The following is a 13,031-nucleotide window of genomic DNA, read 5'->3' as shown; positions in this document are numbered from 1 at the left end:
AAAAAAAAAACAAGGAAAAAAAAAAAAAAAGAAAAGGAAAGGAAAATAAACTATTCCTCAAGTTATACAGACTCTCGCTTATTTTCAATCCCAGAGCAACACTATTTCTGATTTGGAACTGAAACTAGATTCCAAGTTCCTCATTACTTAAAACCATGCCCATACATTCAGAATGCTCTCCTTTCCCTTCCACTGTATGACCCAGAGCTACTCTGAGCACACACAGAACTCTACAACACCATGGCTTCCACACCACAGGAAAACTCACCCACTTCTGCCACATAACAAACTATGTGGAGGTACAGGATGAGGTCTGAATGCAACACAGAACCTTGGGATCTTCTACAAAAGTCTGGGTTTTCTCTTTTTTTTTTTTTTTGTACCAGGGATCAAACTCGGGACCTTGCCTCTATGAGGCAGGTGGTGGAAACACTGAGCTAAATTCCCAACCCTCAAGGTCCTGTTTTTTATATAATTATTTCCTTACCAAATTAAAGGCCCCTGTTCCAAGCTTGACTCCCCCTTCGAATTCATAGAAGAATTCTTGTTCATTTTTGTTCTTCTGCATTACATGCAGAATAGAAAGACATTCTCTGGATTGAAGAAAAAGGTATAGTGTAAGTTTCCTATGACTCTGAAAATAAATCTTAAATGAAATTTCACGCTTACACACTATAAATTTCATCACCCACAATACTACGGAATTTTTCAGTGGATCATCTTGTGCTGTCTTTACATTGAAAGCTATAGAGTAGGAATCATTCAGGAGCAAAGGGAAACCCACTCATCCAGTGTTTAGCAGGAACAGGGCTCGAACATCAGTGAGCACAAGCCAGGCACCCAGAGCGTGGCACCTGCACAGCTTTGTGGCAGCGTTCACAGGAGGCTCCTGAGTGCTCGGTTCCTCTGAGCTACGCTCACCGCACAGCCTTTCTTCCCACTGAGAACCGAGCCGCCGCTGGCAGAGACCTGAATATCAGGGCAAATGCCAGGGTCTCAGGTAGGCCAAGTAAATTAGAACTTTAAGTGGGAAAGACTGAAAGGAGAAACTAAATTCCATCACAACTACCCCGTCTTTTTATTTTTTCCTGCTCTATCTATGCAAATCTTTCTTTTTCTTTTTCTTTTTTTTTTTTTTTTGGTTCTGAGGATTGAACTCAGGTCCTTGTGCTTGTGAAGAAGGCGGCAGAACCACTGAGCTAAATCTCTGGCCCTATGCAAATCTTTCCAACTTCTCACTTTAATTTCTCTTCTATATACAGTTAAGTCTTCAATTTAGGAACATTTGAATTGCGAACTTTCACAGCTATCTATAAAAGATACCTTTGTCAGGTAGAAATGAATCCAACTTACAAACATTCTTCTAGAATGGAATTCGTTCACAAATTAGGGACTTACTGTATTTCTCTTTTCCATTCACATCATCTTCTAAAAGCAAATACTTAATCAAAGTAATACAAATTAAAACAATGACCAAGATATAAAAATTGGTATTAACTGAGAATGGCTTATCGAGTGGATGAATATATTTTAAAAGGTAATAAGGAATAATTAGACATGCATCCCCTAATAGGATGGAACTACATAAAACATGAAATTCACTTACAAAGTTTTCTAGCCAAATTCATCTAACCTGAATCTAACAAGTACAGAGACCTCAGTTAGTAAGACCCACAATGGGCTATAGGATTCCATTTAGACGCTGACCAAGCCATGGACGTACCATCCAGTCACTGGGCCACTCATATCACACTTCCACTTCACAGTTTATATGGGGCATTATCACCATAATTAAATTATCAATGTTAATTTGGTGCAGTTAATCTCTTACAGTTTCTGATTTTCTGTCATACCTAGAAAAGGCCTTTAAAAGTGACATCATTTGCCCACTAATATCACTTCTGTGGTATTTCTGCCACAGATTCATACCCGACATTTAATCACCAAGAAACATCAGGTTAGGGCCGGGGATTTAGCTCAGTGGTTCCACTGCCTGCTTCACAAGAGCAAGGTCCCGAGTCGTCCTATCCCTACTACCTGCCCCCAGAAAGAAACGGCAGGTTAAGTCCACTTTGAGACATGTCCAATGAAATAACTGCCCAACATTCATTTAAAATGCCAGGATCATGAAAGACAAAGAGAAAGAGGAACATTCCCAGATTAGAAGAGTGAGGAGACCTGACAGCTAAATGCAACACTCAACATCCCAGGGTGGATCCAAGACCAGAGAAGGAGCACTAGTGATTTGTAAGCAAGGGAAACAGATGATATACATGTCATGAAAACAGTATAAAATAGGACAACAGGTAGAAAATGAAACCATAGTTGAGCCAAGTTTGTGTACTTTATGTGCAATGGCACAATATTAACTCTAAGATAAGTTTAAAATGACATATAATCAATCACTACCACAACTGCCCAAAAAATTAGGTATAATTAAGAAGACAATAAGGCCGGGATTTAGCTCAGTGGTGCTGCATCTACCTCACAGCACAATGTCCTGGGTTTGATGCCCGGTACAAAAAAAAAAACAATAAAGGATTATACCAGAATTTTAAATTTTTTATTAAAGCGGTGGGGCAGGGACCGCGTGGATCCAGTGGCCTGGTGAAAGGCGCCTGGGGTGTGAGTGCCGGCCGAGCCATGACAGGATAAAACTGCTGATACAACTGCGCTCTATAAATTCCTGTCAGCTCCTTGGGATTTGGAAAGAAAATGCCCGGTGTCATACCTAGTGAAAGTAACAGGTTTTCGAGGGGTCGTCCATCTAAGGAAAATAGACTTTCCTTGAGGTCTTTTCAAAAAAAGGGAACTAAGAGAGCCTGAGATTTTACAGACTCTCAAGAAAATGAATAAAAAGCTCTGAATACAGAGTATCAGAACTGACCAAGTTGCTCCTGCAGCACAGTCCTCACCTATAAACTGTGAGAACAGAGAAAACCAGCTGCCGTTTGTGGGAATGAATAACCTTGGCAATACTTGTTATCTTAATAGTATACTTCAGGTATTGTATTTTTGTCCTGGATCTAAATCTGGAGTGAAACGCTTATTTAATATTATTTCAAAGAAGAAAGAGCACTAAAGCATATAGCCAATAAAAAGGACAAGAGAAACTGCAAAGAAGATTCTCTGGCAAGTTATGCACTTCTATGCAGTTTACAGTCCTCAGTCATTTCAATGGAACAGCTTCAGACTGGTTTCCTCCTAAATCTGGAGAAATACATGACAAGCTTGTACTCAGCCAAGACAACTAACTGCTTACCACACTCAGGGAACTCAAACCTATGTACAAGGATAACTACAGCACAATGCACAGAAGTACTACAGTGTATTTTGGGAAACATTCAAGAAACTTGCCAACTTCTTTAAAAAAAAAAAAAGTTAAAATGTGGCAGGATTACCTACAAAGGTAGAAGAAAAACCTCATTAGAAAGAGGAAGTGAGTGCAATTAACAGCATGGAAATGGACAAGAAAGGGTGACACCAAATTTGGTAACACGAAGAAAAAAGTCAAAGTTTCCAAGGAACACCAGCCACTGGATGAGAACCAGAGACAAGCTAGATCAAAAGGAAAAGCTGCTGGGGACACACTGGAGACTCCTCCTAAAGTCATCCCCAAGTTTGAGAGCACACAACCCTCACAGAAGAAATCAAGAGTTAAACTGGTTAAAGTCTGAAACGAAGCAGCCCAGCATTCTTTCTAAGTTTTGTAGTCGGGGAAAACTAATAACAAACCAAGGACAATCAAGAAAATGAGTATGATCTTGAAGAGGACTTTGCAAAGTACGAAAGCGATGGTATAACTAATGGTTGTGGATTTGAATCTCCAGAAAACACCAAACTTATAGATGTTAATGAAGTTAACAAAGGTGCCGAGCAAATTGGTATGAACTAGTGGAAAAATTATTTCAAACTCAGTTGGTATTAAGGACTCATTGCTTGGAATATGAAAGTTTAAGACAAAGAAGGTTTCCAGGACAGCAAGTGCACTGGTACAAGAAGATGAGCTTTCCAAAGTAGAGGAGAGTTCTGAAACTTCTCCAGAGCCAAAAACAGAAATGAAGACCTTGAGATGGGCAATTTCAGTTTGCTTCGTGTGCAGAGGATTGTAGGAGAAGATAAATATTTCTGTGAAAATTACCATCATTACACTGAAGTTGAATGAAGTCTTCTGTTTGACAAAATGCCTGAAATTATAACCATTCACTTGAAGTGCTTCACTCCTAGTGGCCTGGAGTTTCACTGTTACAGTGGCAGACTTTCCAAGATCAACACTCCCTTACTGACACCTCTTAAGCTGTCGCTAGAACGGAGCACAAGGCCAACCAAAGACAGCCGTGGCTTATTTGCAGCTGTAACGCACAGTGGCACTACAACTAGCAGTGGGCATTACACCGCTTCTGTTAAAGTCACCAACCTCAACAGCATAGAACTGGACAAGGAGAATTCTGTGGTTGACCAGATGTGTGAAGTGGGTAAGCCAGAGCCACTGGATGAGGAGGAAGCAAGGGGTGCAACTGAAAATTATGACGATGAAGAAGTGTCCATGAGAGTTGAGGGAAATACACAGCCAAGTAAAGTTGTGAACAACAACAACATCAACAAAAATGTCAAAGCTACTGGACTTCTTGGAGGACAAAAGAGCAAAGCAGGTTACGAGCTCTACAACAAAGCGTCTGATCCTGACAAGGCTGCCAGTACAGCATTTGCTGAAAGTAGACATTCTGAGAGCAACAGTACTAATGGGACCCATGAAGCGGATAGGAACAAGGAATCCAGCAGCCAACAGGCATTTACACAAGCGTATTTGAGAACAAAATCTCCGTGTAGTGCAAAGTTTAAAGGAGCACGAAGGGAAGAGGCGCTTTTTGATGATTCTGAAGTGAAAGTTACCGAAGAGGACTTTTTCAATTCTCTTTCCCCTCCTACATCTCCTGTATCACTCCTCACTTGTCATTTTATAAGAAATTACAGAGTGGGTATATTTTCCCTGTGTATATATTAAACAGGCGCAGCCAACAGTGCCAAGTTGGCTACAGAATCAGTCTTTTAGCTTATCTTTCAAAGCTACTGGATAGGAGGGGCCTCTCTAGGTTTTTATACAATAGCGAGATTTGAAATACTGAAAAACCATGTTAATTTTTAGAATTCATTTTTCTTCAGAGACAAAAGTGATGTGTTCGTTCCTGGGAACAAACTTGTATAGATTCCGAATTTATTCAAAATGGAAGCATTTAAACCTTCCGCATTTATACCAATCTTCTGCATTTGCTTCTTAAAATAAAGTGCTTGGCATTTATAGGTCTGTGCTCTTTCACCTAAGAAGCAGAATCTCATTCAGTGCATTTAGCTTCATCGGTCATGAAGCCTGATCTCTGATGGGCTATGTCAGAGGCACAGAAACTAGAATGCGTGTATTAACTGTGTGGTATGTATTTCATGCCTTGAATCAGTTTGGAAAATGTCACAGAAAAACTAGCCGTTGCCCTTTATCTTCACAAGAATTTTATATATACTTATGAAGATGATGCTGTATCTAGTACATCTTTTTGGGCACAGACTAATTTGTATCTCTTCATACTCATATTCTGCACAATCTGTGTATATCAAACTTGAGAGGTATGACCTTAAATTTAACTTTTTTAAAAACTGGGAAGTCAGTAAAACTTAAATTGCATGTACAAATTTTTATTAAAGCAAAAGAAAACAGGAAAATGGAGGGGGACAGGTGAGACAAACAGAAACAATGGTAGTTACAAGAATAAACATACCAATTATTCAACTCTGTGCATCTATAAGATGCAATTTAAATATTTAAAAGAGAATTAAAAGAATATATACTATGCAAAGAATAATTACTCAAAAATCTGAGCCAGCACAGTGACACACAACTGTAATTCTTGCTCCTCAGGAAGATAAGGTAGAAGGATTCCAAGAGCAAGGCCAGCCTGGGCAACTTAGCAAGACCTTGTCTCAAAATAAAACCTTAATAAAAGGTATAGGGATGTACTACAGTGGTAAAGCATTCCTCAGTTTGATCTCTAGTACTAAAGAGGGAAAAAAAACTATTTAAAAAAAAGCCATGAGGGCTGATGATTTAGCTCAGTGATTCCACCCCCTGCCTCACAAGCACAAGGACCTGAGTTCAGTCCCCGGTACCAAATAAATAAATAAATAGGGACATTTTGTAATAAGAACATTAATTCACTAGGGAAACAAAACAACTATCAACATACATGAGTCTAACAACAAAGGACCTAAACATACAAGGCAAACACTGACAGAACTAACACAAGAAATACATGATTCCACTTTGAAGACCGGAGATCTTTACATACTCAGTAAATGACAGAACAACTGGATAAAAATCCATAAGTATAGAGAAAATAAGAAGATAAGGAAAACATTACAAGCCAACCTCATTGAATGTGTCCATTCCCTGCAGAAAGTTTTATTGGGTAGAGCTGCTCTAAAATCTGTACCAAAATACACCTGTCTTTTGAAATTATAAATTATTCTTCAGAGAGCTAAATTAAGATTATATGATCAGAAATTATGTCAAGTCATTTTCCCTTCCACTATTTTGCCCTGAAACTGTATTTAAACTTTAACTCTTATTATTTTATAGCATAGAATACATAATCAAAAATTGAGTACATTTTTACTGACACCAAATTGAAAAAAAACTAGTCATAGTAAACTTAAAACTTTCAAAAAATAAAGTATAAGTACAAGAATCATGTAAAACCACATTTTACTTTTTAACTTACTTATATATTTGGTAACTTGTTCTAATTTTCAGTCCACCTTTGATGAAGTTGATCATGTTTTCATCCTGAAAATAATTCAATATTTAGAGCACTTAGTAAAAAATTTAAACTGTTCTGACAGGTGCATATTTGTGTAATTAGAGAAGAAATATTTTGAGGACATAATTTTTAAATTATGCAAGATATATCATGTACACATACAAATTCCCTGTGATGAATGTTATTATGTATATCTAAAATGTATCAAATTTATTAGCACATTCTTCTTGCTTTATATTTGAAATGCCTTTTTCTTATTTTTCTTAAAAGTTAGAAGACAACAAAAAGAAAATATTTTTTAAATCACTGCATTATTTGTATTTCTGAGGAAGTAAGCCTTACTAATCAGGGTCCCAATAAAGTTCAAACCTACACATCATCACTTACTCGTCAATTTTCTTCTGGTTTCAACAGAATCTAAAGCAGTTAAGGACCCAAGGCCAAACTTTCTAGTTCACCATACCAAGTAAAAGGGACTATTTCACACGGTACTTGAGCCGGTGGTTTATTTAATATTGTGAATTTCATTCATATGCATTTCCAGATTAAAAAAATACCTGGTCTGAATACTAAGCTGAATACTACTTGAAATGGTTGTTACTAATAAGCAATTTTGTTTCAGTGGGGTTCAGGGTGGAAATCCCTACTTCTCTTTGCCTGATGGTCATGACTCAACTATAAAATTGAGGCAGCTGGTCTAGATGAATGGCATTTTCAGAATCAGCATTCTAATAGTCTCGTAATAAACTGTGTTAAACAACTACCTAAAGAAGGTCACCCTGAGAGTGCTAATGACACAGACCGGTGTGCCACACTTCAAGGACGTTTCTCTAGTCTATTAACATTGGAAAGAATCTTCTGTGTTTATTTCCTATGCACTTGAACATCCTTCCGAAGCAAAAGAAAAACTGAATTTAGTTTACTAGTTTTGTAGCTACTTAAATATTTGACATTCTGATTATTGCAAGAATCAGCAAATACTAAATTCAATAGTCAAATGTTTATCTTCTTAAGGAATCCCATAATTTCATAAGTTCCAACACTGGCCAGGAAAGAATTTCTTCAGAGCCAGGTGTGAGGGCGCACACCTGTAATCCCAGCACTTGAGAGCTAAGAGGATCTCTGCAAGTTCAAGGTCAGCCTGGGCTACGTAGTGAGTGTCAAGGCCAACCTGAACTACACGCAGTGAGGCCCTGTCTCAAAAAACAACAACAGAAACAGAATTTTTCAGTTAGACTATAATCTGACTCTAATAAGAGTATTTATTTCATGATTCACCAAACACTTTACTCTGAACGCCTATTCGATACCAGGCACCTTCACGTAAGAACAAACAAAAGCAATGCGGTGCTATGGGATGGAAGGAGGTGTGCAGAATGGCCAGAGACGTGTTCTGGAAGCACCCAAGCTAAAAGCACCAAGAAAATGACTAGAAGGAGCCAGTTTAAGGGAGGCAAAGCGGAGGTGAACACTGCAAGCAAGAACTCCGGTGGAAAGGCCGTCGTGCTGCGCCAGGCCTCCTGAGGAGAAGGGAGTGGCCAACAGGGCGGAAGGCCACCTCTATCTACCCTGGCGGCTCAACTACACCAAGGCCCCGGATGACACATAAGGGAGGGCACAGGGACTTGCTGGGAGGAGCCAGTTCAGTTCAAAACATCTTTCCCCTGTGATATTCTGACTCAGAACACCGCCATCAGTGATGCTCCCTGTGGAAGCGCCAAAGGACAAAGTCAGCCCCGCTTCTGAAAGGGTAGGCAGCTGCAGAATGAGGAATGAGTTGGGCGTAAAAATAAATCAGGGACAGAGTTGAGAGGCTGCTTACAGTCCAAGCAAGGCAAAAGCTGATAAGCAGCTCTACTAGAACAAGGGTCAGAAGAGACAGGAAGAGACGGTGCTGCAAAACTATTAACGATTAACGCAGCGTGAATATGAAATGACTGGATATGGGGGTATGATGAAGTGAGAAAAATCACAGTTATCTCTAATGTTTTCTTTCAAGTCACCAGATGTAAAGTAAGTTTTAAAATCTACTAATATTTGACTATCAAATCCCTACTTGGAAAACACATCCAAAAAACCTTGGGGCCTCTCTGACCAGCAGAATGATGTCCTCTACGCATTGACTGTTATTATCAATCAGCCTTTGTAACATACAAGGCCTTAGGGAGCACCACAGTGATAAACCAGAGTCCGATGTAAGACATCAATTTCTAGAAAAGAACAAAAACCACTCTCAAAACAATGTAGAAAGCTGACGTTAAAGTGTTCCCCATCTTCCAGCTGCAATCTTGACCCCAGCCCTACCACACGAGGCCACCACGAGAACATCATGCCTGCTCAGTACTGGAAGGTGCAGGCATAGGCAAGATAATGAGTACAACCATTCTCAGAGGTGAAATTAAAATGTCTTGTAAAAATAACCCACTGCTTTGTTCGGTGACTTTTTAAAACTCTTCTTCCAAAGGGAAAAATAAAACCTCGAAAGGAGAATGAATGAGAACAGAAAGTGGGAGAAAAATAAACCTGAAGGACATGTGAAAGTGTGCCTTGCTACACACGCATGACAGAGCTTTGTGCAGCCCGTGGTCCGAGAAAGGGACAACTGTGGGTGAGGAGCTCCCCGCCAGCCACTCCTGTGAGGGTCCTCACCCCTCCATGTGCAGCTGGAACCACCTCACAGTGGGGTCTGCACAGAGCAGCAGTGGCATTTGCAAGGCAACTTCTTTAGAAAGGATTCCCAGTAGACTGAAATTTTTGAAATAGACTATGCACTTGAATAGGAATAAAGGTCTCTTGAGTCCTTTACCAGAAAATGTTTATGAAAGCAACAAGCAGCTTCCACTACCACTCTTAAGTCTAAAGAACTACAGCACCAACATAGAAGGATGCAGTATCGCAGCGACACCGATTCTAGGGCAAACGTTCATTACCTGCACAAATGTGAGCGCTGCTTTCTGTAGGAGACACTCGGCGTAACAGATTTCGGCGTGCATTTCCTCTATTAAAAGCAAATAAAATTATATTAAGGAAAATGTGACATGCACAGTAATTGCTCTGAAATGTTCAGAAGACTAGTAGATAAACAAGCCCAAGAGAGACACAAAAACCTACACTGCTTTGGTGCTTCCCTAAAAGGGGAATGAAAACCTGTTCTTGGTCCTACAGCAGAATTTCTCTACAATGTGTGAAATGTTCAGGGACGTCCTCATTGGTCCCACTCAAATATAATCACAAAGTCAGATACACAAATTCAACTTTTAAGAGGAAACCAAAACTTAAAAGCCTTTCTAAAAAAAGAAAACCAAGCTGGGTGTCATGGTTCATGTCTATAATCCCAGCACTCAGGAGGCTGAGGCAGGAGAACTGCCATGAATTCAAGGTCAGCATCGTTTACATAGTGAGTTCAAGTCCAGCCTGAACTACATGGCAAGACCCTGTTGTCTCAAAAAAAGAAAAAAACCAACCAACCAACCAAAAAAGACCCAAAGAAAAAGACAGAACCACTTTTTAACAGTAATGTGAAATTTGTAAGTATAAAGACTGAAAATGACATTAAATTTATGAATTCTAGCTTCTAAACTATGAAGGTGTGGGAATCAGGATAATGCCCACACACCTCTATTCATCTGAAAGGAAAGCAGTAACTCTCTAGGGTTCTCTGAAAAGGCACTGCCCTACACACCCAAGTCAGGACTCCACAGGCAAAAGAAGACTTGACAGTCGGCACTACCCTGCTTCAGGTAACCTGATCATTCGGAGGTCTAGCACAAGTACAGGGTACTCAAAAAGGGGACATGAAGGCTACGCACAGCCCAAGACTATGTGAAGTGGCCGCAAACACAGGACCTGTCTTCCTAAACAATTCACTGTATGTGCAGAAAGCAAGGAGACAAACCTCTGCATCTTTGCATGAACAAAATCAGCAGATCCCCATTTTCTCCATGGGACGCAAGCCAGCTGAGAAAATGGGCCTGGAGGAAAGGCTCTACCGTGTCGGAGCTGCAGGGCCTGTACAAGCTACCTTCCCTCTCTCTGCCGGTTTCCTCCTTCATGAAGTCCACTAATAATGTCACTACTCTGCAGCTGAAGAATTAACTGAGGCACTGCAGGTACAATTTACCATACACAGTAAGCACTGGATAAATGTTAGCTACACAGGGGGCCAGGGAAGTATCTCAGTGGTGCCATGCCAGGCTGGCAAGTGCAAGGTCCTGAGTTCAATTCCTGGTACCGAAAAAAAATGTTAGGTATAAGGATCACTGCCCTCCCCATGTTAGTGCTTTCTGATCAAAGCTGACTGCAGAAAACTTTTATATCAAGTAACTGATGGAAAAAATGTATGTCTTTGTCACTGGAAATGTTGTTAATCACACTAGATAAGAACATGTTCTTTTTTTCATTTACACACACACAACCCACCGGCTCTAAGATATGGGTTCAACTTCTTGCCTTGCTCATATTCCAAATATTCTATTTACAAAGAAGCAATTATGCACCTAAGATCCCCTACAGCGGGCTGACAGTCAGGGCTAAACCCCGCCAGGCAGGACTTGAAGACGCACAGCCATCTGCACACAGGCACAGACCCAGCTCTCCGAACCTCCCCTCAGAGCGTGTCTTTTGCTTTTCTCATTGACTTCTGTGGGGTACAAACCAGGGCTTTTTATTTTTACTGAGTCACCGGAATATCCTCTTCCGAGGTAACTCTGTAACAAGGTGAGCACTCTGCAAATCGGCCTAGGAACAGACTGCTGACGTGGGAAACACAGGAGATGACATCAGGGCCAGTCGAGGCCAGCAGGAGCCAAAGCGAGGAGCAAGGAAAACCCAGGGCTCCTTGGAAAAGGGCGGCGGGCGTGCCTGGCTGGGAGAGGGCAACGAGGCTGGCGAGGTCAGCTGGAGCTAAATCACAAACGTCCCTGAATATCACCCTGGGCTGAGATCTGCACAGAGGGCGAAGAAGTCAGGGTTAGCTAGGAACATATGAAGGCAGCACAGAGGATATGACAAGAAAGCAGAGGTAACAGGTGGGAGCTCTGCACTCTGAGTGTTTGTATTCTTCATGTTCAATCCCTCTCACCTCCTAGCCATTGCATTTAAATACCTCTTTTTAAACTCAACTTCAAACCTAGTCAGTGTGATCCACCTGCCTGGAGAGAAGGGCAGGTGTATCCCATGTTAACTCATGCAGTTTAATGAAATACACTTGACTCCAGACAAGCAAAGCTGGAGGATGTAAGTGAAGATGACTAAGAGGAAAACAAATCACATACTAAAGCTACAAAGTTTTGACAAGCTCCCGTGAACACCAAGTCTGTCGGGGTTACAGTAACAGCCAAACTGGGAATGAATGTAACTTAATTTATAAAAGTCTTAAATTTCTTTGTGATTGATTTATATTGGGCACTTTCTTAGCTCTCAAAATTAGTCAATGCGTATTTATGAATAGAATGTCTCTTTTTTTAATACGTTTGTAGTACGTAGTTATTACATTTATCGTGGGAGTTGGACCATGTACACAGTAGTCCTCTGAAGGAAATAATTCACGATGCACTGAAATGTTAACCAAGTACAGCCTTTAGGTATAAAGTCCAAATAAACATCTACATTTAATTAATAAAGAGCAATTTTTTTACTTTATTTCAGATTTCCTAAAGTGTGCTGTCCAAAGACATTAGCAGGTAACAGATTACATAGTATCACTTATTTTCAAGATTTCTAACATAGGAATAATTCAATATCTCCCTCATACACAAGCAACATACTCTGTACCTGCCTGCAGGAGAAAGAGCGGGCTCTGTGGAAAGACTTGTGGTTTAGGAAAAGGCAGACCGCCTGCTCTGATATACAGGTGGCCGTGGCCACTTAACACCCTCCCTCGCAACACCAGATCGTGGTCTACAAAGATCAGGTTACACAGATCAGACCGGGTAATGCTACAGAAACACCAAGAAAAATTTGTGGGTTTTCGTTGTTTTGTTTTCGCTTTGCATGCTGGTGGTTTAATGGAACAACGCTAATAAAGGAATCTGTCCGAGAGTAGGGAAAACAGGACTAGGCGAGGGAGAGCTGAGAGATTCTGTTAAATTTTTGGCAAAGATTAAACATTATTAAAAATTCATAAAAATAAAACCATTTACAATTCTGGTGTTTGAGATTTAGCTGCCAACACGAAAATTCAGTCCCATACTTCATATACGTTGGACACACTTTTTGCTCTGT

The 13,031-nt window shown here is 40.3% G+C and overlaps 1 protein-coding gene and 1 pseudogene across 6 annotated transcripts in view; one reads left to right on the top strand and one right to left on the bottom strand.

Moving 5' to 3' along the window:
- Ttc39b (tetratricopeptide repeat domain 39B) overlaps positions 1-13,031 on the bottom strand; it is an 83,729-nt gene that overhangs the window by 26,285 nt on the left and 44,413 nt on the right. For all 6 annotated transcript variants that reach the window (XM_033757666.1, XM_010630955.3, XM_010630956.3 and 3 more), the window contains 3 exons: positions 9,740-9,807; positions 6,771-6,835; positions 488-593 (listed from right to left, as the gene is read on the bottom strand). In XM_033757666.1, the coding sequence (XP_033613557.1) occupies positions 488-593; positions 6,771-6,835; positions 9,740-9,807 (239 nt within the window). The remainder of the gene's footprint in view (positions 1-487; positions 594-6,770; positions 6,836-9,739; positions 9,808-13,031) is intronic.
- LOC104866802 lies at positions 2,127-5,118 on the top strand (annotated as a pseudogene).

The sequence above is a fragment of the Fukomys damarensis genome, unplaced genomic scaffold, assembly GCF_012274545.1.
Source record: "Fukomys damarensis isolate Sample0158 unplaced genomic scaffold, DMR_v1.0_HiC HiC_scaffold_31, whole genome shotgun sequence".
NCBI lineage: Eukaryota > Metazoa > Chordata > Mammalia > Rodentia > Bathyergidae > Fukomys > Fukomys damarensis.
Note: the sequence above shows the minus strand (reverse complement) of the source record. Positions and strands in the feature narration are given on the sequence as shown.